Here is a 26,998-nt window from a genome sequence, read left to right as displayed (position 1 = left end):
TGTATCTTTTATTTAAATCCCATTAAAAAAACCAAACTGATTGTTTCTCAACTCATTCATGTTCTGTAGACTACTTTAAGCACTAATTGTATGCTTTATCCATATTCCTCTGTAGTCTTTTTTTTCCTAGAATATAATTTCTCTGTGGTCCTTTTAGCATTTCTAGAGTAACACTATAACCCTTCTGGTATTTGTATAACAACTGAAAAACAGTCTTAAATTTAACAAGGGAAAATCAATTGCTTCTATTACTTTGCTTACTAATGATAGTTATTTCCATTCTCAGGAAAAAGCAAATAAGATCTGTCTGTTATATACAGAAAGTGTTATTCTCTTACTCTTTTTCTTTTTTACCTATAAAATACAAAATCACCAAATTTTCATTAGAAAGCATCTGCACTTAAAAGTTTGAAATGCTTTTAAAAGGTACTTTACTTATAAATCTTATCCATATACACGCTTCTGTTTGTCAAAATTATGTCCTATAGCATCCAAAGAACTAGAGATGGTAGGAAGAAGCTCACAATGTGGTTTCATACCTTATGGTATGTTTTCTACATATAAATGTTCTGCCTCAAATTCTGCCCTAAATTACCACCTAGACCAACAGGAAATTGCTTTATTTCAGTTTTAGCATTTCTGTATGAGCTGCTTTTTAGTCTATTCAAGACAACAAGTAGTTCAATGAATATTGTAAATTAGCAAGGCACATTATCTTTCATCCACTATTATAGTAGAATGATTGCTTTAATGACAATAATGGACTAAAATATATATATACAATAATGGATTTGTTTCAAGTCTTTGTTCTGCAAATAATAGGGACTAATTACCTTATGAAAAGGAATTCAAGTCACAATTAAACTTTCTTTAAGGCTTGTAATTATAATCTACATTGTTTCATGACTCACTTTTTCTAACATAGTGGTTGAATACTGCTGCTCAGAAATTCTGAGATTACCTTTATATAGTATTTTCTTTTCTTTTTTGCTCATAGAAAGCCACATGAGCCAGCTTCATAGGCAAATCTGCTTTGAGGAGATGTAGGACTTACAGGCAAGCTTGGGTAACTGGGATCTATCCAAAAACTGAGAAGTTTATCATGCTCACCTACCTAATTACCTACCTAATTCTAATTCTAATTGTCTAAAAGCAATGGATTACTTTTTCTCTCTCCCATTGCTGTTACCATCTTATACTGTTTTTAACACTGTTTAAATTTTAAATTTAAATAGTTTAAAATTGTAATTTTAAACTACTACTATTATTAATGCCTTATAATACTACCACCAGCATACCCCAAAATTGCTCAACCTAACATCATGAACAAATTCTTTTAATCTCTGAAGTCACTATACTTGTCCTTTACAGCCCCAAAACAATTAGCAGAGAATACAATTCTATTCAAAACAGTGACTCGCACACTCTGAAGTTCATGTTTCAATTGCCTGTAGTAGCTTCTTTCCTGATAAATTTGACAACTTCGTATTTGCACTGGTAGTCCAAATGACAAATTGAGTTTTGCCATAAGCTTCCATTCTCAATCATGGAACTCTAGGCTAAGTTCTAGGATGTAATATTTCAAAGTATCTGGACAGACAGAATGTATAAACTGAAGTTCCAGCAATGATAGGGCTGAGGCCAGGAAAGTAGAGGCAGCAATAGTAACTAATAAACTAAACTAAAGTAAGTAAAGTAACTAAAAACTGAAACACTGACTTCCTGGGGTTATAATTTTTTACCAGTTTATTGCTCTGCCGTGTTTGCTCATATGCTCATTTTTACTATGCAGTAGATAAGAAACAATGCAATATGTTTTGTTTTGTTTTTTTTTTTAGTAAATGAAGAGTCAGTTCTCACATTAACCAAGGCTCTGCACTCAGTGTGAGTGATGATTTTTAAAACAGACAATACCTAGGCTTGTCCAACAAAGATTCTTTTACCAAGGACTATACTTCTATGATACTTTTGATTTTAAAAAAAGAGGAAACAGTCTCCTGCTCAAACCACTCTTTTTCCTTATTTTTCCTTCTTTTCCCTTTCTTTCCTTCTGCTGGAAACACACTCTTAATGAGTGACATAAATTGGGAAGACTTCAGGCCTGCTGTGTGAGGTGAGAATCACATGAATGAGAATCACAGCAACTCCAGTCTTCCTTCAGTTCTCATTAGAATTTCCCATTTTTGCATTCTTAGGCCTCAGCAAACTTACATAAAGACTGCAAATCTGCTCTGTTCAAACACATTTCTCAGCAGAGTCAAAAGGAGCGAGTGAGGCTAATCCCCATCACATTCTTATCCCAAAACTGGCAGAGAGCACCTGTGCAAGCAGCTACTGTCAGAGGGAGCCAGGGAGGCAACAGCAGAGGAGGACCAAACAGCAAACACAGACCAACTTCCAAAATGCTGTGCAAAGCACAGCAGTCATATCACAGATGCTGAGTTTGAGGCTAAATACTGGTTTCTAGCTTTATATTGTTTTATTGTGTGCAAATGAGACAATAGAATACTGGAACGTGGGGCATCAATGACTAACATATGGAAAACAGGGAACATGCAAATCACATGTGATTTGCTCCACTGTAACAAAAGCTGAATTATAACAGCTCATCAATTGTTAATTTTTAATCAATTGTTAATCCAGACATTCTGAGCTGTCAATAATTTTTTCAGGATCTCTCAATCCAGAACATCCTAATTGATATAAACAACATAGATTAAAGAGGATATGCAGCAGCGAGTGCTGTTTTATGTTGCTTCATCTTAAAATTGACTTGCAGTAAAAAAATGCTTTTTATATACATATAAAGATACAGATCCATTAATCCATAAAGCATCCAGATATATTTCAAACTCAGTTTTAATTTTTCTACTTGATATATTTAGTCCATACTCTAATCAAGCTATAAAGAGGCAGGTGTTAATTTACTACAAAAATGCCAAATATGCACAAAAAAATACCAGGTAAGAAGAAACATAAATGATAAAATTATATCATTTAATAAAGGGTAGCTATAACTACATGAACACACAAGCCATCTGAAATATTTCCAGAGGAAAGCAGACAGAAAGCCAGTGAAGTCAGTTACAAAGTAAAATTTTAACCACATTTTATGCCTTCTGCAATAGATTAAATGTTATATTATAACACTATCCCAAAATGTCCTTTAAAGTGAGAAAACATGTGATAGCTTTTCAATAAAATGAATACAATAAACAAGTAATCAGCAATCACAAAAAATCTCTACTCATCTTCAATCAGCTTAAATACCGTGAAATTCCTGGGAAATTATTTTTGCCTGACAGCAGGCCACTGCCTGTTTGCTGATCTTTTGAATAAAAGAGCCAGTTTTTTGTCTTACACATTTCTGATGCATGTCACACACATGCCAAGTTAAAGCACCATGGGAAACAGCAGTGGATTTTACAACATTCCACAAGAAAAAGGAAAATAGACACCACATTCCACACCTGAACCAATTCCTTCTTAAACATTCTGACTATACAACAACAAACTTTTAAAAAATGCAATATAACATGCCCATACCCTAAAAATATTGGAAATCTTCTGCTTTGTAATTATTTGATGACATGATAAATCCACCTAGGCAAGAGGGACAGCATGGTATTTTCATTTACTTTCTGCAATACCAAAAAAGAGGCTAGTTGGAGCAATAAAACAAGACTAAGATATCCCCAAATCCCTACTAGTAAGCTCTACCAGTGTTGTATAGTCCCCCCCAGCCCAAACTCATACCTGTACTAAGTTCTGGTCTAAAACACAAATAAACTTATATAAACCCTTTTAGAATAGAAATCCATCCGAGATCAAACAAGTTATCAAAGAGTCAAGTCTTTAAAGCAAAAGTTATCAAGCTGTTTGAGTTCTTGGTAAAGGTTTGCTAGTGATTATCCCGGTTACTACAGGCACCTTTTGTTTTTCTTTTTCTCATCTCAGTTTGGCCAGAGTTGTTGTAAGTAACAAAGACTGTTAAGATACAATGTTGCTTCCATTGAAAGCAAGTGTAAAATCTTGCAAAAGATTTATTAGTCAGTGTTTCCAAGGGATGAGCAGTGACTGTAATTCAACAAAATCTGAGCTGATTAAATACTGTCTAGCATGCAGATAAATAATATTCAGGATATATGAAAATGGCAGCCAAATCAGGCGAGCAAGAGAAGTCCTCACAGGGACTATTAATTACTGAAAAACATTAAAAGGATTAAAAGCATTTCCTGCCTTTGATACAGTCTATTTCCACACTTATTTATTGAGGAATAATTTCAGTCATACATGATATCACTGAATTCATATTAAAAGTTCTAAAAATATCTTTTCAATTTGGGAACCCTCCAGGTAGCACAAGTTGGATGCAGACATACAAACTCTCTAGTCACACACACAGACACAACCTCGCTGGGCTGGAGTATAAATTGACCTAGCTGAGTTTTTGACTCTCTGACAGAGGCTACTAACAGGTGCTCATGGAAAATGTGAAAATAGAACTTCAAAACTGAATGGCATTTCTCTTCATGTTTTCGGTCAGAATATGGAAAGCTGAAGTTGTGGTTAAATACACATCATCATTGGATAGCTTTAAATAGGCTTTTATTCTTAGATTTTACCTAAACATATTTGATCTCATGTATATTTTCATATTCACATAAATTCCTTTATTATGCTGAGAAAAAATTATTTATTTGAAACCTGCTGCCTGATCAGTACTGAGTGACCTGGTTCTTACATTTGAAATAGCAAGTGACTTTTTCAGATTTCTTCATCATCTCACAGTTGTGTATATATATATATTGAAGGTCCCTTCCATCCTAGTCATTCTGTGAATCCTGTGAATTCTGTGAGTATTTTCATAGAAACCCAAGCTCTTTTCCAAACTGAAGCACCTTAGTCTGATCAACCTTTGCTTTTTTCACTATTCTTTTCAAATAACTCCTAATAATCTAAGTATCTTTTAAGACTGCTGCTTGGCACCAAGTGGATATTTTCAGACAACTACCCACAATGATTTTTAGAACCCAAGAGTGTTATTTAAGATCCATTGTTAGCTATGCATAGTTAAAGTGGGTTTTTTTCCCTTTTGTATTCTTGTATTTATTGCCAATGAACTTTCTTCAGCATCTTCGCGTGGAACCACTATTGCTTGATAGCCTTGACTCTAGGAGCTTTTAAAGGATACAATAAAAAAAGCTATTTTGAAATCCATATATTTATAGAAAAAGAACTGGATCATCTTACTTACATTTGCTAACTCATTTAAAAAAAAAACCAAAAAAACAACCAAACAACAACAAAAAAACAGATCAAACAAAAAAAAATTAAAAAGGAAACTCCAAGTAAACAAAAGCATAAAACATATCCCCTTCTCCCCCGCAACAAACCTGAAGCCCATCACACCCTCTAACTAGTTTTGAAGGGTGCTTTTCTTCTATAAAATCCCTCTGCACTAAAAAGGTGGGGTTTTTTTATTCCAGAAAAGTTTTTGGAGTTTGCTCAGTACAGAATTAAGGCATGCTTGCTAGAAATTCTCTGAATTCTCAAAAAAAAAAAAAATCCTCCTTCTCTTTCCAAAACCAATTCTATTACAAATACAACATCATGTTTGCCACCATCTGATCTTTAGGTAATAACACTGATCTCACTGATAGATGGAAGTAATATTTTTACATATTTGAATTATTTTGGAAATATTGAATGAAAAACATCTTACACATGAACTTACTAATTTTACTATTTATTTTTAAGCAGTTATTGGTCTCTGTTTGAAGCAAGCATTAAATTTATCACTTGCAAACAAAAGCTCACCTGCAAAACATAGCCTAAGTTATTTTTTAGTGAACTGTGATAGAAGAAAAACTGGTTTGTTTTTCTGCTCTAGCTTTAACCTTTTTGAACACTCTTCTTATCTCTTAGTCATTTTTCAGGTTATGTATAAAATGTTGCACACACAAACACTGAGTTCTTTCCAAAAGGAATTATAGAGTGGGCTAGAAAAAGCCCATTATCTACCTGTGTAAAACCACAAAACCTGAAACAAGCTCTGATGAATTGAAGGTATGTTAATAACTTCTAGGCGTTGCACAATACACTTGATTCCAACATATGACAGAATTTACACAACTTTAGAAATACTAATACTATTACTAATTACAGCCTTTAATACTTGGAATTAGGCTCAATCATGTATAAAGCACAATAAAAGCACAATGCAATTAATTTTTGGCTATTTAGAGAGGTGTGCAGGGATCTAGACCTTAAGCCAGTCCTATATTCTTTTCTACAGACTTTGCTGGACTGAAAAATAATACTTATGGAAAAGTATTCTTTTTTGTCCAGACAAATATTTCAAAGAATCTTTGACTAAAAAAAAACCCTTTACTTAGAAACTACACATTATCAGACATTATCTTCTATTCTACAGCTGTTTATGCAGAAGTCTTTGAAAATAACTTGCCCAATATCAAAAAGTTTGCGTTTGTTCTTTGCACCACAAATGTATTTATTTTCTCTCTCTTTTTTTTCCTTTTGTGGGGGCATGATGTGGGGCGAATATTGTCACAAAAAATAGCTAATTTTATTAAACTCTATAGGATTCAGTTGTCTTTCACTGAGACTATTCATTCTACTGTTCTCAATAAATATTTTAAATTATTAATGTTGAAGAGTTAACAATCCAAGACTATTACTTCTTACTTTAGCAAGTGGCATAATTTGCCAAAGTTTGCCAAGCATGAAACCTATCAGATTTTCAGACAAGATATTGATATTATGAATGCTGGAGTTAGTTCTATTTTTCATTGAAAACACACTGCTGGTTAACAGAACTGAAATCATGCTATGTTACCTCCACCTGAAAATTTGCTTCTTATTTTTTCTGTGCTATTGTACTGAAATGTAGTAGAACTAATCACACTTTAAAAACCCCCACAGTTTACCACTGTTGTGTTCTGCTCAATATATATTCTGTTCTGAGGTATCAAACACTTCAACAGGGGAGAGCTAGGGCAAGCTGCAAATGAACAGGGATATTTCACTTCAGTTTCCAGGCAACACAGGAAAGTAATGGCTATGCAGCATGCTGGTCTTTGTTCCAAAAGGTGTTAGAACTCAGAATTATCATGCAGTTTAAATATAAGCATTTACTTCTTCCACCTCATGTATTCAAATCCTTTTTCTTTTTTCTTGTTTTTTTCTCTTTTCTCCTCTTTTCTTTTCTCTTTTTTCTTTTCTTTTCTTTTCTTTTCTTTTCTTTTCTTTTCTTTTCTTTTCTTTTCTTTTCTTTTCTTTTCTTTTCTTTTCTTTTCTTTTCTTTTCTTTTCTTTTCTTTTCTTTCATCCCTTTTAGCTATGTTGGAGGATATCCTTTTTCTGAAATAGTCTCTGTCTGTAAGCATCTTAGTGTCTACTATTAAAATGATATTAAAATCAAATTATAGTCAAGGGATGCCATGAGGATGGTCAGAGGGATGGATTGTCTACTGGGAGGCAAGGCTAAAATAATTGGGTTTGTTCAGACAGGACAAGGGAAAGGAAAGGAGACAGACTAAGGGTGACCTAATTGCAGCCTTCCAATACATGCAGGGAGCCTACAAGGAGGATGGAGAGAGACTTTTTACATTGGCATGTAGTGAGAGGGCAAGGGACAATGGCTTCAAACTGAAAGAAAGCAGATTTAGATTAGTATCAGGAAGAAATTCTACACTGTGAAGGTGGTAAGGCACTGGAAGAAACCAGTGGCTGCCTAGAGAAACCGTGGCTGCCCCATTCCTGGAGGTGTTCAAGGCCGGGTTGGACTGGACTCTGAGCAAGGTGGTCCTACAGAAGGTGTCCCTGCCCATGGCAGGGGGGTTGGAACTAAAAGAGTTTATTAGAGTCCCTTCCAATGCAAGACATTCCATATTGTATGGTAGCCACATGACTTTGCCAGCTCTGAACTTGCTCCTCTTTTGATTCAGGTGGATTAGAAGATGGAAAGGAGGTAGACTTCTGACAGAGGGTGTTTAGTAGCTTGAGCATCAGCTGTTTCATAGAACATTTAATTTAAAGGTGCTTACTTTAATCATATTGAACAGTAACAGGGATACTCATCCTAAGTTAGTCTGAATTTATTTGGTGAAAATTATCTCCAAAAGAAGTAATAAAAATAAAGAAGCTTGTTAAAAATGAGTAATTTCATTAGAGATCACTTAAAATTAATCTTTCTTTTTTTTTTTTACATTCTGGGGTGTTCCTGTTCACTCTTGTAGTTCCATCACTGGAAAACTAGAATTTTTTAAGTCTTTAACAAATCTCTACTGTCGCAGCCCTTTTGAAAACCTATGTTGTTATTGAAAATAGTAGAATACTTACTTTTTAACCAATTGCAATGATTTTCAGTCACTACATGTCTGAAATGTGTATTTATTTAGTGACACACAGTACATAAGTACTTCAATGTAATAATGTATAAAACTCTATTAAAATAAACAAGCAGAGCTGCTACTTCCTCTTCATAAATGTATCCATGATATAAATATAGCATATATTATAAATATATGGGTAATAAGGTAACAGTGATTACAGGAGACAATTTATTCCTCAAGCAGCTGTAATTCTGCTCTCAGCTGTGGAAGGTTTGCTCAGAGCCACAGACAAGGTATCAACCCTCTGAGCAGCAACACTTCACTGCAAAGTGATCTCTAGCCTGAGTGGATTAAACAGCCAGCAGACAGCTTCTGACAAGGTATCACCCACGCCCTTTCCCTGCGTGTTCAGACCTGGCCCTTCCCTGGCATCCACGGCCTCCAACTACCGAAAGCAGTGCAGCTCAAAGAACAATAAAGTCTCACAGCTGCAGTCTTTATGCTTTGTCCAGTGACTGAGAAGCATCAGTTTGCAAGGGATCAATTATTTTGCCGTGTTTTCTGTTAAATCAAAACATTAATTCTCCCAGACAAATAAACAGAACTTCTACACTGGACATCTAAGCTGGTCAGAATCAACAATAGATAGATTTTGTTTTCTGAACTAAGTTGTCTTTATAGCTGTTTGATCAGTTTCTAAATGGATGGATTATTATGATAACACAAAAATCAAAGCTTTACAATATATTCATGTTACTTTAATATATACAAAAATACTCACTGGTTAAGACTCACTTCAACAAACTTAACAAGACAATTACCTTTGATTACTCTTTGAGGTGTAAATAGATGACATGTGCTTTCTGTCTTTCCTGTTATGCACTTAACTGTTGTTTTTCCTTGTCTTTCATTCCTGATTTGACTATTTATTTTTTTTTTAATATGCTCATTTTATGACTGCATGCCTATCTGAATTGGCAGCAATAAATGTTCAAGAATTTGGGTATTTTATTTAAGACCTGAAAAAATATAATCTACATTTAAAAAGAATATTTACATTTCTATTGGTCTTAGGTTTTGGACAAAGCTTATTTAGGAAACAATAGTCTTGGAAAAATTAACTTAACTTGATTTCTTTTAGTAAACCTATCCTAATATTTTTACCCACCACTCCCTCCACATTTTTCACAGTAAGGAAATGGTTAGCATGACATTAATTTTCTATTTGTTTTTTTCTTGAGTGCAACAGCAAGGAGAATTTCAACTACATTCAATTTCCAATAGCTAATTCAAGTTTGCTAAATTTAAATTCTTTTTCTTTTAAAATGGATTTTAATCCACTCTTTTTCTTCATTTTTTTTTTACCCCTGGAACAATCTCCATAGTTATTATTAGTAAATATTACAGTAAAAATATAATATTGGCATTGCTCCAGATTGAATTTTATAATTAATAAAGTTGTTATTGCTGCCATTCAAATAGTCTAGTCTGCCCTGGAAGAAAAGTATTTTATGCTTCTAACATCAGTATAATTACTATTAGAATAGAAATCTTGTCTTCTACCTTCTTCCCCAGTTTCTGTTTTTTTCAGAGCTGTATAAAAAGAATAATTTCTTTACACAATTTCAGTGGATGTTCTGCAAAATTCAGGGGTCTTACAGGCCTACAGGCGCAGAAGTAGTAAACATGAAGGTCTCAGGAAGGTTATAACCTGTATAATATATATTATGTGTATATTACATGTATATTACAATATACAAGAGGCATCAGAATGCAAAGAAATTGTTTATTTTGCCATAGGGCTTTTAACTCCTTATCTACAGAATAAGTCACCACCTATATGATAGACATTTCATGGAAAGTAATGCCGTGAATAAAAACTTTGGATTAATTACCACAGTTGTGAGTATGGAAATACATACAAACAAGAAGCAGAATATAAAATTAAACTTAATTAAACCCGCAGAGAATATAAAAATATATTTGGACTTTAAATTTCCACATTTTAATTCCTTAAGTATTTAGTTTGTATGTCTGTTTTCTGAAGGTGATTTTTCTTTGTATTCAGATCTTTAGTTTAGCAGACAAAATAGAACACTATTCCTTTAAAATGCAAAACTTAAAAAAAGAGTTTAGACTTCAACAAGTCCCCATAGCCTTTCTAGCTAAATCACTAATAGGTAACCATTACAGAAATATGCCAAGATCAGCCAAGAAGACTTTGCTGGAAAATATTAATATTTTTTTTATCCCAGATGGTTTAAATTACTTTCAAGTAAAAGAAATTCTATTGAAAATGAAATACTGAAACTTTCTTGCTCATAACCAGCTGAAAGCCTGGAAAATACAATCCCACAAATGGGGGAAAAAAAAAAAAAAAAAAGGTGTAATTTCTGCAGTGTTGCATGTTTATCCATCTTAAATATACTGATAGATGTCTAATGCACTCAGATTATGTGGCTCCAGCATTCCAACATTACAATACAGCACAGTATTAGAATACAATACAATACTGTATTATTAGAATATTAGACAGTGTTTATTACAGTATTAGAATACAGTACAGCCAAGCCTACAGAAAAGCAATGAAGAAGACAGCACAAAATTATGTTGATTTTTTTAAATTAAAAAATTAACCAAAAAGCCAGACCTGTACCAGACCAGTGCCAGAAAATGCCTACAGGAAAGGTTCTAAAGATTTTAAGACAGGCTCTTAAGTGTTAAAAATGCTAAAACTGTTCAAGCAGCCATAATTTGCACACATAATGACAGACATGCTCTTTAAGTGTGATCACAACCATCTTTTCCATCAGACCAGTAATACTTCGGGTGAGTAGAACAAATTAATTTTCCAAAGAGAGAAAGAGGCAAAAGGGCCTCAAACTGAGTGGTTTCCCCTCAGTTTTTGAAGACATTAGAAACTGTAATGCAAAAGATATTGGAAATTGTAATGTAAAAAAGGGAACAGGAGGAAGGAGACACTATTTTGTAAAAACCCAAGTTTGACATTTTCTCCACCACAGACAACATCTGTGCTTTTTTCAAAGCAGGTAAACTTTTGCATTGATTCTCTTCCTGAGAATCAGACAGAACTGAGCTTTGGACTGCATAGTCAAGGTTAGTGTGACACATATGAACTACTGAGTCTGTTGACAACCAAGATAAATTTGTTCGGATGTATTTGTCACGCTCAACTACATTAATGTTTCAGATTTTTGCTTCAGGTCAATGGGTACGCTAGCAATTACATGTCAAGAACCCCCGAAGCTTATATTGCCTTAATTTCTGCTATAGTTAAAAAGATCAAAACTCTTTTCTTTGATTCCTAATATACCTGGAATATTGACACTGTAAAAAATTATAAATTAGTATTTCATATTCAAAAGACGAAAACTGAACATTTTCTTAACCTGTAGGTAATGACAGCATTTCAGACTTCTCAATATTTTTCCAATATTTTCCAAAACATTTCTGAGATAAATATTGTAATGCTTTATGTCAAGTATTTAGAAATTAAGACAATGTATTATATACAATTTTGTTGACTCAAAAGTATAGCAACTGATGGCACAGCTAGGTTTAGAATCCCAGGATATTTTGACTCAGTCTCACAACATAATTAATAATTAATGATTAGGTGCTATGATTTAACACTCTATTCAAATAAATGAATGGAGCAGAAGCAGGTTTTACAGAAATGCTTCCTAATCATCACCCAAAGATTTTACCCTGAAAAATGAGCTATAAGTTACCAGCAAAAGCAATGTTGTAATAGTATTTTTATAGAAAGTTGGACTTTTCTTCTTGGAGTTACAAGCAGAAAATTATTATCCAGAAATATTTTTTTTGTGATATTATTTTTATTTTTTAAACAACTTAATTTTTTAAAAAAAAATTAAATTAATTTTGAGCCATATTACATATTAGTATAAACATGATACTGATTATTTTTATCAGTCATTGCATGAAAATGCAATGATATTCAAATACCATCACTTTAGGAGCAACAAAACTCCTGAAAATGTAAAATAACTGCAAATTAATACCAAAATCCATCATGTCACATGCAATCTTGTAACTATGTCAGGATGAGTATGAAAGCAATTAAGATTCCTAGAGAACTATTGATAAATTAGTAGTTATTACAGTGCACAGAACAGGGCCTTGCTACAGAAAGAATGATCATTTCTCACTCATTAGACTGGATTATAATAGGCAGATAACAATTGTCTTTAACAACTTCACAGGAATTAAAATAGTCTGAAATGAGATGGTCATTGATAGTATGTGGCCTGCATTGCAACCTGTTTGTCAACATACTGAGGCATTATTAGTCTTCTACTAGTCAAAAGAGAGTCAGACAATTTTACTGGCTTTCAATCAAATGAGTTTCATATACACCCAAGTATTATAATTCTTGTTTTTCTCCAGCCTTCCTATGCCCCACATCTTAACGTTGCTGACAAGGCTCTACTGCTAGGTGGTTGAGTTTTGTGTCATACTCTCACCCAGGCTACTTCACCTGCACTCAAATGCCCTAAAACCAGCTACTTTTATACTTCCAGTTGTTCACCTTCAATTCCTTATCTAAGACTACTGTTCCTCATGAAGCCTTTATTTTACCATTTTATATAAATAAAATATATTTAAGCAGACTACGTTGCAAATGTCATGCTTAAACAGCAAGCTTCTCTATAAGTTATTATGATACAGAATTAGGTATTCGTAATTAGGAATTGTATATGCCTTATATTAGGAATATAAATCATTATTATTAGGAATTAGGTATATTATTTATTAATAATAAAAGTATTAATTACCTTTGCAGAATATAAAGAGCTACGCCTATTCCAAGGCTTAAACATCCTTAAAAGGATTAAATTACATTTCATGTAACTATTTTGTTTTACAAATGAAGACTGTATCCATTAGTAACTACATCATCTTTCTATTGAAAAGTTTTTCACATTACATATGTGAAATTCTGGAAAAGCTGTATTCTTTTCTGATATCGGCTTTCTGAACTTTCCAACCAAGTTTACTAAACTTCAGTTCTTGCATGAGCTAACGTATGACGCCTTATTGGCTATAAAGAAACAACTGCCTTTATAATATTAGGTGATTTCCATTTCAAAGTCTTTTTTTTTTTTGTCTTCTTTATAGCTCCTTCTGTGACAACTAAGGCATAACATTCTGTTACAGAAAGGGTGTGGATGGAAAGAGCAGCTATTCAACAGCTTAAGTTCATAGCCCAAGATTATAGGAAGAAACATTACCAAGCAACTTTCACAAGCCCAAGGACGCTTCATGATTTCACCTGCCCTTGCCATTTTAACAATGACGTTTCATCGTGTGCATTCCAATAATTGATAACATTTTTATATGGCTTTTAAATATTAATAAATTTCTTTTGTTTATTTTTGATTGGTGATGATCTTTGCACTTTGGACACGCAAGTAGCCAAAGACACAACACAAAAAACATTTTTGATTTTGTAAGGCATGTCTGGAGCAGTTTTTTATTTAAATGTAGGATGCCTTATGGAGAACTATATAGATGAGAATATATGGAGAATGAATGACAGAGCCTTCCTTCCTTGGAATCGGGTGTGGTTTTATTTTTATTCCCTCCACCTCATGTGAAAAAAAGGCCTCACACCAGAAACAGAGCAACTCCTGACCAGTATATCCACAAGATTTGCAACAGCTGCTCCTTAGTCTGAAAGGGTTGTAAAAACCCTTTCTGATGCTGTCTATTCATAATCTAGTTTAATTTACAAATTAGTAATTAATTATTAAACAGTCACATTTTTTAACAATTCATTGGCCCTTATAGTTAAACTGTATTTTTTTCACAGTTTGAAACAGAATTTATTAAAAGAAATTTTTACTTTTATTGATCTATACATAAGGCATATACTTTAAATTCATCAGCATAAAGTCCATCTTCTACCTGTAATATAATCTCTGAAAGAAGCAAAGACTGTGATACTGTGGAAAGCCTTATAATTAAAAAACCCTATAACTGTTACGTGAAAAGCAGGACAATGCGATGGCAGATCATTTGAAATAAGAAGCCAAAGGGAGTTTCAACTTATCAAAAAACAATCTTCACAGAGCTTCAGCAGAGAAGATTTATAATTGTGAAGACACACTTTCAATTCTTTGTGTTATATATTTATTGAATAAAAACACTGACAATGTGTATTCTTAGGAAGGACATTCATTCAGGGTTGTTGGTTTACAAGCTCACACAACTCATAAAATATTTGAACAATTGCATGAACAAAATCAAGTAAAAGTATTATTACCAAATAACATTTTTTTTATTTTTTTCTCCTCACAGAAGGACTTCTGGATCATGAAATATTGGATATCATGCTTCTGAAAGCATGGTTGATATGATGCTGACCTTCTTAGTTGGAATAATGGGTATCAGAACACTATTATGAAGAGACAGCAATGCATATGATAGTGTTCCATCAGAACAGAAGTGGGAAGTCTTCCAGACTGGAGCAAAACCACACAAAAGAGGTCAGAAAGGCATATTGATAATGTGAAAGAGAAAATTAGAGAGTAATTGGCAGATATGGCCACTGAGTATAAAATAAATTTACTAAAAGATGAGATACTGAAATAAGGCTTTCCTTTCTCAGCAATTTCTCAGAGGTCAGGTGGATGGGAAATTCTGAAGTATTTCAAATTAAATATTTCAGTTACAGTAAGTTAGTATTTTGCAACATTTTATTAGAAAATTCCTCACAAGCTCTATCGTGAAAACTGGCTTTTTCTGTTGAGGTGACTTTTTACACACTAAAACTTTCAGTCCTATCTTAAATTCAACATGGGTCAGTGTTACTGTTACTTTTCTAATTGCTTACAATGGTCCCATGATGGGATTTAATTTTTCTCACAGTCCACTCCCCTCTCCATAACATGTATTATTTCTTCTGTCAAGTTATTGTTGACAAAAGGCCAGAAGTTTGAAAGAGTCACAGGTGTTATATTATCTGGTGCCACCAGACAGCAACAACTCTTGTATGGCTCTGGCTGCAACAACTCCTTCTCTGATTATACATACACATACACATACACATACACATACACACATATACCTTGCACAGCCACTGCAAACAAACAGGGTCAATGCTGTGGCAGTGTGCTCCCCTCAGCCCCACTGGAGCCATAATCACCAGTGGGGCTGTGATGGCTGCACGCAGCTCACTCTGGACTTTGGGGCATGGATGAAACCTGGCAGCCAAGGGCTGTCCAGACCAGTGACCCCCACATCTTGCTGCTGTGCACCTGTGACTGTCAGCCATAAACAGGGGGCAGCCCAGGGCCTGGGGCTGTCCTGCAGGATCTCCTCCTGAGCAGGAATGTCTGTCCAGGTTATGCCTGAGGGCGAGGGATTCCTTGCAGCAGCACTTTCTCAGGAAGTGACTAAGTGCATGCTAAACTTTGACATCTCAGCTGAGTGACACACAGGACTGATTGCGTACATCTCATCCTTCACATGTAAAACACTGTCCAAGCCTGGATTGGATCCAGCCCCACCTAAACTCATCTCTGAGAAGTTTAGAAAGCAAGGGGGCCCTGTCTGAAACTCATGGCTCGGTGAATGGGCCTCCCTGACAGCTTTGTCTTACTCTGCCCTCTCTGCTGTAAACAGTCAAGTGTACCTTGCCATCGAATCTTGTTAAAACACAGTCACATCTACTGCTGAAATTTGTTATATCAACAAAGCATATTGTGTCTTCTCTCCTACAAGTGCATGACATCATCATTAACACACTCACAGGAGAACCACATGGAAGGCTCCCGACAGCAACTATTAGCCATAAAATATCAGAAATATTTAAGCACACAATGATTCTTAAAATGATCATCCTGTACCTGGCATAGCTAACTTAGCTCTCTCAGACATATGCGGCATTCCTTGGAAATGAGTGAAATATACTGCTGTTTAGTAGTTCCAAATATTTCTTCTGTGGTAAATTATTTTTTACATTGGAAATATAGTTCATTGTACCACCATTTCTTAGGTATTTTAATGAATATTTTTTAGTGGTATCACTGGATTTCTACATTTAATTATGTGGTCTACTCTATTTCCCATGACAGCATGCATTTACACAAGTAATTTTTCTTTTTTTTTTGGTTCTGTAATGTACCACATGCTATGATTGTAATTAACACCTCTGGAGAATTTAATATCTATCATGCAAATGTGCATAATAATGAGGAAGTCCAAGAGGCAAATATTTTAAAATAATTTATCTTATTGCTTATGACTGTGCTTATGAACACACAGCAGATTTTAAAGGTTCTTACAGTTTCAGTAGTAAGACTGGAAATACAATAGCTAACTTGTCTGATTCATCATTCACCACCCCATCCCCAAAAGAAAATAATATGTGCTGTGATTGTATGTACCTTGTGTAACACAAAATTATATTTATAGTAAGAGTCAAATAAAGCAATTGTTTGTATATATCTGGAAGACTCTTACAACATTAAAATGCACATCAGAAATGCATACTTATTTAATATGGAAATATATATTTTTTCAGGTGGAGATTAAAAAAAAGACAAAAATTATTTTGAATAAAAGTTATTAGCTGCCTTATTCTCTTATTCTATTTTAGGGAGGGAAAATTAATATATAGACAAAAGTTCTTAAAACACTTTATACAGATTCATTATCTAGCATACTCTTACTTATTCTGGAAATTATCAGGTTCAGCAGATGCAGATTTATGACAGAAGCACAGTAAAGCATTAACCACAAAAAACCCACACATATATCCAAAATCCATAGTTGACATGTTTAAGCACTTTATTCACAATTATTTACTTGGGTTTTTTAATTAGCAAAAAGCTATCGAGAGATTATCTCAGAGATAAATCAGTGCATTAAGGAACACTATGAAAGCTCCTGGACATTCCAGCTATAGTTAGTCTGGCCCATAATATATTTAATTATATGCCATTCATTTTATATTTTATGACACCTTAAAGTATTCCAACTTTATTTGAACAATGAAAGTCTGTGACTAGTAGCCTACAATAACTTTACTCCACTATCAGGAATGCACACCTGTTAAGCACTTGTCACAGTGAGACAAGTTCTGATAAGTTCTATGTGATAATAAGAATATTTAATGAGTGTTGCTAAATTTGGTACACTGAAGAATACCAAAGAGATATGATCACTAAAAAAAATTCAGTTGAAGAAGAAAACAGGTTATGATTAAAACATTATAACATGGCCATGAGTGTCTCTTTATTAAAAAAAAAATAAATGAAACAAAGTATATCCTTCTTGTCTTACATTTCACCCTGTGCATATAAATTTTACTTTTTTCTTATTAGTTCTGTATGTGTCCTTTTTTAAACAACAGAATGCAGAGGTTTAGTGAAAAATAACAGAAGATACTGAGCATTTACTAGGAGGGGAATAAACAACTACCAGAAGAAAAGTTTTCTGCTAATATGAAGTGTTAGCCACATACTGTCATGCCCTGTTTGATGACAGAGAAACAAAGGTAACAGAGCTTGCTCTATTTTGAGGGTTCAGAAGATGGAAAGTCAACACACAATAGAGTTACTAAGTTTAGTAGAACAGTATATTGTAATACAATATACAGTATAATATACTACACAGGATAGCAATAGAAGTTTTAAAAGATTATTCCCTAAAACTCTGCCATGAGAACAGATGAAATATTACCAAGCTTCTCTAGTGACCAAGATCAAACATTAGGAGTGAATGAAGGAAAGGACAGGTCTGGCAGCATCCCACCACAACAGCAAGACCAGTGCATATACAGCCGAAGGAACTAGACCCAGATAGAGAACAGTTCTAAGCCTGCACATTTCCCCTAGATCAGGACAGAAATTAGCCTTCTGCAAATGTTTCACTGCTTTTCTGAATAAAGTAAAAGTCTGACAGTACTCTGCCCAATAACAGAGTAAAACTTGCTGGTTCCACTTAGCAGTTGCTCCTTAAAGAACTGGTAACTTGACATACAGAGATGATGAGACCCTTATCACAATCCTCTTTCTTACTTGAATGTTAATTTATCTATTGTTAGAATAAACTCTTGCAAATTTTATGCTCAGTGTTCTCCTGGATGACCAGTGGAAAGAATCATGTGTCATACTAAATGAAACAGAAGAATGAAACACCAAAAAGGTAGTAAGATGAAAGAAGAAATGTACAAGAGGGGAAAAAAATGGAGTAATACCTAAAAATCCCAAAGAAGATGAAGCTTTTCAAGGATGTGTAAAAGAAAAAGCTAGCTCACATTAGACTGTGCTAAAAAAATTGTAGTATCTATTCCCATGATAAACACATCTAGAGATATGAATTACTATAAGGAAACAAAAAGGGAAATAAACTTTGAATATTTTATAACACATTGGAAACTTTAAGGTTATGTATGAAATGGAACTTATGAAATCTTTAAGGCCAATATACAAAGGATACAAAACTCCAGATGGAGAGAATGGCTGACTTTGCAATATAAATGTGAACTGTGATAAAATTTTGAAAATGCATTAAATTGCAGAAAAAACAGGGAGGATCCCATGGTACTGGTCAAAAGCAAATAAACTTTTAGGAAACCACAAATAAAATAATAATTTACTCATGCAAAGTGAAAATGAAAATAGGAAGTTTGCAAAATGCAGTCGGAGTAATGCAATGAGGAGCAATGTGTAACAGGCATGTGTTACACAGTAAGCTAAAAAAACTTGTAGCAAAACCTTTTGCACATTTGCAAAAAAAAATCTAGAAAACAGGTAATATCACATCACAGGAGCACAATATTTAAAACCTTTACAGTCATGTATAATTGATTGTGATACAATTAGAGTAAGACATAATAAAAATTTTGGGCTGCAATAGCACTTTAGAAAAGCAGTTTTGAGGTAGGATCTAGACAAAAGTAGAACTCCAGGAACTCTGTTTCACTTCTGCTAACTTTTTTAGAATTTCTCCCAAATTCTATCTATAACAGGACATGCCATCAAAGGCCATAGGTCAGAAAATAGCATGGTCCAGGCATAGTACTTCAGTAACTAAAACTTACAAAGAAATTCCAATTTTACAAGGCAAGCAGGTCATAAGCAAGAAAAAAAGGCTCAATCAAAATGGTTGAGATATATTTTATTTTGAAAGAAAAGGAGAGATGCAACAGGTATTTTTATAAATGACAATTCCTGTACTACCAAATCTAGTCAGCTAAATCTATAATTTTTCCTCTTTCACTCTGCTCAGTTATTTGTCCCTGTACAATAAAAACTTACAATTTAGTCTTTGATTGCTCACTGATCTTTCTGAAGTCGTTTTCAATTTCCTACCCAGTGCTACAAGCTCTCTTTAACACAACTATTATTCGAGAAAATGCATCTTTGCCATTTCTTTCTTTATGACAAGATTAACTTTTTCATCACCTGTTTTTCTTCAGGTCTGAGCTGTGGAGAAGCAGTATTATTTCTCTGTGGTAAATAAATGTGTCAGTAGTTAATACCACTGTGCAGCATTCTTAGCTTACCACAAACCATTCTGTAAAATATCAGCGAGCACCATGTTCTCAAAGCTTTTTCTTTGCCCCACTAACCTATGCATCCATACAAGTATGCACCTCCTTATGTAACAGAATTTGAAGAAGAGTGGATATGTGGATTGAGTTACCTTATACAAAATGGTATGTCTCTGTGAAAACATTGTGAATTAAATTATTTCTTGGGATGGATTTATGCATCTGTTATGACGTTATATCTTATCATGTTATGCATCTGTTATATCTTTATATTTTATGTTCCATTTTATGGTTCACATATTTTTCTAGAAAAGAAGTGTGATAACTCAGTCTAAAAAGTCGGAAAAAAAAGCAAGAGTCCATTCTAATATGCCAGGTGTTACCTTGACTAAAACTTTATGCAATACTGGTGATCTAATTTAGAAAGTGTGATCAAAGTTTATGTGAGAAAAACAATGAAGTTGTTTAAGAAACTGATATTTTTTTTAATTGAGTAAGTGCATAGGCATATATACACTTTATTATCATAGAATTATAGAATATGCCAAGTTGGAAGAGACCCATCGACCCAAGGAACATCAAGTCCAACTCCTGGCAGGACACCCCAAAAGTCACACCTTATGCCTAAGAGTGTTATCCAAATGGGGTTTTAACTCTGTCAGGGTTGGCGCTGTGACCACTGCACTGAGGAGCCTGTTCCAGTGCCCAACCACACTCAGGGTGAAAAATGCTTTCCTGATATCCAGCCTAAACATCCCCTGACTCAGCTTCATGCCATTTCCTTGTTTTCTGTAACTGGTCATAAGACTGTAGAGATCAGTACCTGCCCCTCCATTTCCCCTCACAAGAAAGCTGTAAATTACAATGAGGTCCTCCCTTAGCCACCTCCAGACTGAACAAATCAGATTATCTAAGCCACTCATCACATGACTTCCCCTCCAGACCCTTCACCATCCTTGTTGCCTACCTCTGGATGCTCTCTATTGTATTTTTTTTATTGTGGCATCCCCAAACCGCCCCCAGCACTCAAGGTGAGGCTGCCCCAGAGCAGAGCAGAGCAGAGCAGAGCAGAGCAGAGCAGAGCAGAGCAGAGCAGAGCAGAGCAGAGCAGGACAATCCCCTCCCTTGCCCAGCTGGTGATGCTGTCCCTGATGCCCCCAGGACACACTTGGCCCTCCAGGCTGCCAGGGCACTCTGCTGGCTCATGTTCAACTTGAACACCAGAGCCCCAGGGCCCTTTCCATGGCACTGCTCTCCAGCCTCTCATTCCCCAGTCTACACACAAGCAGCAGGGCCCTGTCTCATGTGCAGAATCCAGCAACAGCCCTTGTTAAACTACATCTTATTTTATGCAAGTAATTAACTTGATGGCAAACATCATCTTACCCAAGCAATCTCCTCTTAAACTCTATAGGAAGCTTCATCTCCATGCTGAACAACCCCAGCTCTCCAAACCTTTCCTCATAGGAAAAGTGTCCCATCCTTCTGATCACTTTTTTGTCCTTTCTCTGAACTTGCTTCAACAGGTTCATGTAATTCCTCTGCTGGAGACCCCAGAACTGTATGCAGCACTCCAGGAGGGGTCTGGAGCATAGTGAGCATAGAGTAAAAGGATAGAACCTCTTACAATCTGATGACCACGTTGCTTTGGATGCAGCCCAGTATGCATTTGGTTTTCTGAAGTGGTTATTCACTTACTATCTTGGATAGTTACCTGCTTTGATGTTTCTTCCTTTTGAAATTACTTCCATATGCCAAAATGTAATTACTTTAGCTCCTAAAAAGCACTGAGTGGTAAAGGAGAGGAAAACATAGATATTAAAAATATTTTAGGAAAATTTATACTGAAAGTTGGAAGAAAACAGTAGTGATAGAAAGTATACTGATTCAGTGTGGTACAGCTTCATTCTGGTTTCATAGCTGAAATGCACTGAACCAAGCTGTGTAGAATTACATCAAATTAAACATGTTGCTCTTCTGCAATCTACCTATGGCTAACACTTAAGGTTTTGTTGCTTTTTGTAATTAGCAGTAAAAGTGCATGAAAAGATATTGTGCAATAAAAATAAAGACAAACCTGGTTTTATGGGTACCCTTATGACAGTTACATTCCTGAAACTTAAAATGGCACACCTTGCCCATATCTATCTAAACTATGTCTAAGGCATCTATCGTTTCCATATCTGAATGCCAAAGTCAATGTAAAATATTTACTATGGGTGGAGACAAAGACTGGCTAAATTCAGATTAAAGTACTCCATTTAACTGAGCACATACTTGCATTTTTACAGTCAGCAATTGTATTAAATGCTTAGGTTTGGGGGTACATGTTTTAAAAACACAAAGAGCACAAAGCCCTGAACATCAGGAAGTACTAAATGAAGTTCACAAGAGCTGGAGAGGGAAGAGTTATCAAAGGAGAACACTCACACTGGACCTGTGAATAACAAATCCACTTTATATGACTTAAAAGAGAGACATATATCACTAGCTGCTGTCTCTGAACACACACACACAAATAAATCACAAAGGCAGCAGATGTACTGTCCAAAGTTATGTACAACACAGAAAAAAACCCAACTGGTTGATCATTTTGTATTCACTGAGAAGTATTAAGGCAGCAAACAAAAGTGAAAAAAACAAGCACATGTGTTCCATGACTTCATCCTTTCAACTAAACAGATATAATTTACTTGTTATGTTCCACTGACCTTATTATCCTGCTCCAAATATTTATGTTTCTTGCTTTTCCTCCCTTTATAGAAAGGAATTTTTCCATAGAAAATTACAGAAAGCTTTCCACATGAGTTAACTAAGATTGTATGATTTAAAGTATCTAAACATCCCTCCACAGATCTTTGGACAGTGTGTGTGTGAGAGATCACACACACTGGATGTCCACACAGATGGGAACTGACAGTCTCTTTCCCTGATCCCTCTCCCCTCACAAATCACAGCACATGTAATTCCACCCTCGAGATCTGTCCTGCCAAAAAGGCACTGAGGTAATCAGCACATTTAAAAAGCCTTATGAAGAGCAAACCAAGATAATTCAGAAATTGATTTTGTCAAGCACAATTTATCTTGTCCATGTCAAGCTGTAATATGTACTGCAGTGTCATATTGGTGATCATATTGGAGATCATAAAGCATTATGAATACTTTTACAGTAATACAATATATAACAGATTTGTGAGGAAATGGAATTTGGGTTTGGGTAGAGTTTGTTTAAAATCCTGGTCAATCCTGGTTGAAAAAACTTTCAAACACTTGTAGTTGCTGTGGTTTTTTCCTACAGACTGTAGACTGATATTTTTTACAGACTGAGAGGAACCCAGGCTAAAAGTTCAAGATAACTAGTTTTAATTTCAGTTTTAGGTGGAACTAACATTCTCTGAAACTAATATATTCAGAAATTTCTCCAACAAAAATGAAGGCCTTATGCACCTCTGCCACTTAAACCCTTCTATTTCAACTCTGAAGGCTGTACCTTTTCCTCTCTGAAATCCTAAAAGTAGCAATTTATCTTTCAAGTTCTTGAATGAATTCAAGGGTGCAGCTAGAGAAGAATGAAAAAAAAAAAAAAGGAAGTATAGAAGGACTTGTAAAATGACTAAAAGTAATAACCCGACTATTACTGTGAAAAGATAATGGTCACGTGATAAAGAAAATGCATTTTGGTGTCAAAAGTTCTACAACCCAAGCCATTACAAAGGGCAAGCTATAGACTTCATAATAAAAAAGGGGGTGAAATGGGTTGCCAGAACGATTCATGGAACTCCCACTCACTTCTTGACTGTACGTGGACACTGTTTCAGAATGCTGAAATCACAGAGCTAGGCACAATCTAAATTAGGGGGTTTTGGCACTCTAGATCTACAGTGGCTGTTTGGCATCACTGCAACACACAGCAGTATCTTCAGTGTTACAGGTCTATTTCTTATGCTACCAATATACATAATCTTCATATCACCAGCAAAAAATAAGAAAATTAAAAAAAAAAAAAAAATAGTGACATTTTGCAATGTCAGAACAGCTTACCAGCTTACTGGTGGCTTGAATAAGGTCATGTTATTATAATTTTTAATACCTGCATGAACAGTGCACTAAACAAAAAATACTTATACATGAATTCAACAAGTTTTCTTAAATTACAAAACTGATTACATTAGAAATACAAGAAAAATAAAGCAGAGATGGCCATTGCTACAATGGGCCAAACTAACCCCAGATTGGATCCTTCATGGTATAATATTTTGAATTAAGGTTACAACTACTCCATTTTCAAATGCACTGTTTTCCTATGACCTGTCTAAAATGGAATAGATGCATATGGAATTAAAACTACCATAGTGCCTATGTGGCCAAAGTGTACAGAGACCACACGTTTCTATCACTTAGCATCTCAGTTTTCTGACTAGATAACCAAGTGAGGATGTATCAGTAACTACAGACTTGATGGTCTTTGGCAACAAATAAATTCTGTAAGCCCTTCACATTCCTGTAAGTCTGATCATGTATGCTATTACCTTGTCACTTCAGAAATACTATTCTTTGCAGGTTCTCAGGCAATTCATTGTAACATGCTGCTTAACTCTGTACTTCTCTACTTGCTGGGAAAAAACATCATTACTCTGATCAGCCCATCTCATAAATCATAACAATGCAGTATTGATTTCAGGTCTAGTATTTCACGTATTTGGGGAAACCTCAAGTGTTTTCTACAGTCATCATGGTGAAAAAAAAAATTATACGCAAACTTGTGAAGCTCACTAGAGAAAGCACACTTAAAAAAATTTTCACTTTTTAATACTATGCAAGCCAATGTCCTTTTATGTTGTCCATACATGTTTTTTGACTTCATATCTGTCCCCTTCCTTTGTCTGTCATATTGGACTGCCTACACATGCATAATCATACATGATAATTTCCCTCTTTAAACTTCCAGATTTTTTTTTCATCTTACATTGTAGGCCAGATCTGCCTGAATTACTTTTTTAACCTATACATTCTTATGTATAGGATGTTTTATAAATTACTTAACACAGAACGGCAGTTAGGATTTATACACAATTGTTAAAGAAACATGAAATATCCTGATTTCAATCAGTTTTCTATTTTCCACATGAAATATCTTAACAGGTACATTGGTTTCAAAAAAGTGTTCTTAAATTATAAAGGCACATCTTTTTTCTTATGCTTTTCAGGGGAAAAAGTACTATTTTATACAAGAAGTACTTTAACTACAGAAATACATACACAGTAAAGATTTAAGCACACTAGTACACAATGTGCAATGCACATACCAATCACATAGCTATAGTCTAGATCTAATTTCAGACAAATGAAGATAAACTTCAAGGGCATATTCATTTGCTGCTTACAATGCATGACTTATCTTCTTTGAACATATTTCATCGCCCTCCTTTCTTTATATTACATTTTTGTTAGACGAATAATGGGGGGGGGGGGGGGGGGAAGAGAACTCATCAGCAAAAAAACCCAAAGATCTCATGACCACCAAAGCAAACAGGAATGTGGTTTTTTGTTACAGTAATCTCATATACAACATCTTTTGAAAGAATAATTTAAAAAGTAATGAAATAATACTTCTGTTTTACAGGAGATACATGCAAATAATGAAGGTCTTTTTTAGATTTGATCACAAACACATCTAAGAAGTGATCAAGTTACCAACGAAATACTACTAGTGAATCATTTACCAAGGGCTTCCCTTACCATCTTTCCTGTTTATTCTAGCAACTGTTTTAATAAAAATCACAGTTTCACATTAAATATCTATCCCTATCATTCTTTTTTACCATGCTCTTTCTAATTTGAGCACTGTTGAAAGATAAATATACTTATGTTATTCTGCTAAGAGGCTGAGGCATCCAAAATTGTCAATAAAAAAATAAAATCATTTCAACAGACACATGAAGTAAACAAATTGCCAAGACACTCTGAACAGCACAGAATGAAGTAAGTATTTTTTTTTTTTTATTTTGGAAGGAGAGGAAAGAACGGAATTATTACCTAAGAAATCAGAGGAAATTTGGCAGCCTTTGCAGAAGAAAATACCTATTTTCTTACTTTATATGAATTACTATTTTAAACTTCTTGACTGCAATTAAGTTTAGTCACAAATTAGAATTGTCTCTTTCACCCATACAGATTAATGCAGAGATCAAACCAATAACTAGAAGCACAAACATCAAGGAGATAAATATTACATGAAAAAAATTAATCTAATATTTTATCTCAGTGCTTACCAGGTATGTGCCACAGTGAAACGACGCTGTTTTGGTATGTTGCTATTTAAAAACATCCTTCTCAACAGCCTTGGAGAGTTTCGAGGAGAGATAACTGGACACAGCCGGGGAGAAGCAGGTGAAGACTTTTGAGTCCTGGACTTTTCATGTTGCAACAGGTTTTCCCTCAGGGTCTTCACAAGATCTTCATTTAGCCATGGATTTTGAGCATGTGTATTATCCACTTCAGGAACAGGCAGATTGTCTGGACTTGTCTGCTGAGCCATGTTTCTTAAGTAACTTTGCTGTTAAGATCTAATACAATCGAATGTTGGCTTAACTGCTTAAAATACTTCTGCTCTAAATTAGTTCCCAAGAACTGTTCAGAGACCCTGCACCAGTTCAGCCTATTCTGTTTTCAACATGGTCTTGCCTGCCCTTAACGTCTTTCTACAGATAATGATCTACAAAGGAAAAAACAAGCTAACTCCTCCACAGAAACCGATTAAACATTACCACTCCTTTCACAGCCCTGCTGCCAAAGATCACTTCTGAGCTATCATAGCAAGTGAGCACAAGAGGAAGAAATTGCTTTAGCACAACCTTTATCAGAGCTGTAAAGCTGCCTGTTAAACTATCGTAACTAATGTGCTGCAGCTGCTTGAGTGACTTCTGGTTATGTACATAAAAAGTGCTGGAGGAGGGCTTAAACATCAGATGTGTGCTCCTTTTGTTTGATTATTCTTTCCTTTGCTTATTCCTGAAGCTTCAGGGAAGTGGAGAGGAAGGGGGACTGCTGAATAACCTCTTCTGTTTTTTCAAGGATTCTACCATGTTCATCTT

At 34.8% G+C, this 26,998-nt stretch overlaps 1 protein-coding gene across 3 annotated transcripts in view; it reads right to left on the bottom strand.

The window, feature by feature from the left end:
* Positions 1–26,442, bottom strand: part of PDE4D (phosphodiesterase 4D) — a 280,542-nt gene extending 254,100 nt beyond the window's left edge. For all 3 annotated transcript variants that reach the window (XM_088054344.1, XM_088054345.1, XM_088054346.1), the window contains exon 1: positions 26,177–26,442. In XM_088054344.1, coding sequence (XP_087910470.1) covers positions 26,177–26,442 — 266 coding nt within the window. The remainder of the gene's footprint in view (positions 1–26,176) is intronic.
* Positions 26,443–26,998: the final 556 nt, after the last annotated feature.

This window comes from Pseudopodoces humilis, chromosome 4, assembly GCF_049639895.1.
Source record: "Pseudopodoces humilis isolate 2021_Gansu_Grassland_sample_001 chromosome 4, ASM4963989v1, whole genome shotgun sequence".
Classification (NCBI taxonomy): domain Eukaryota; kingdom Metazoa; phylum Chordata; class Aves; order Passeriformes; family Paridae; genus Pseudopodoces; species Pseudopodoces humilis.
This window is presented reverse-complemented; position numbering and strand designations above follow the sequence as displayed.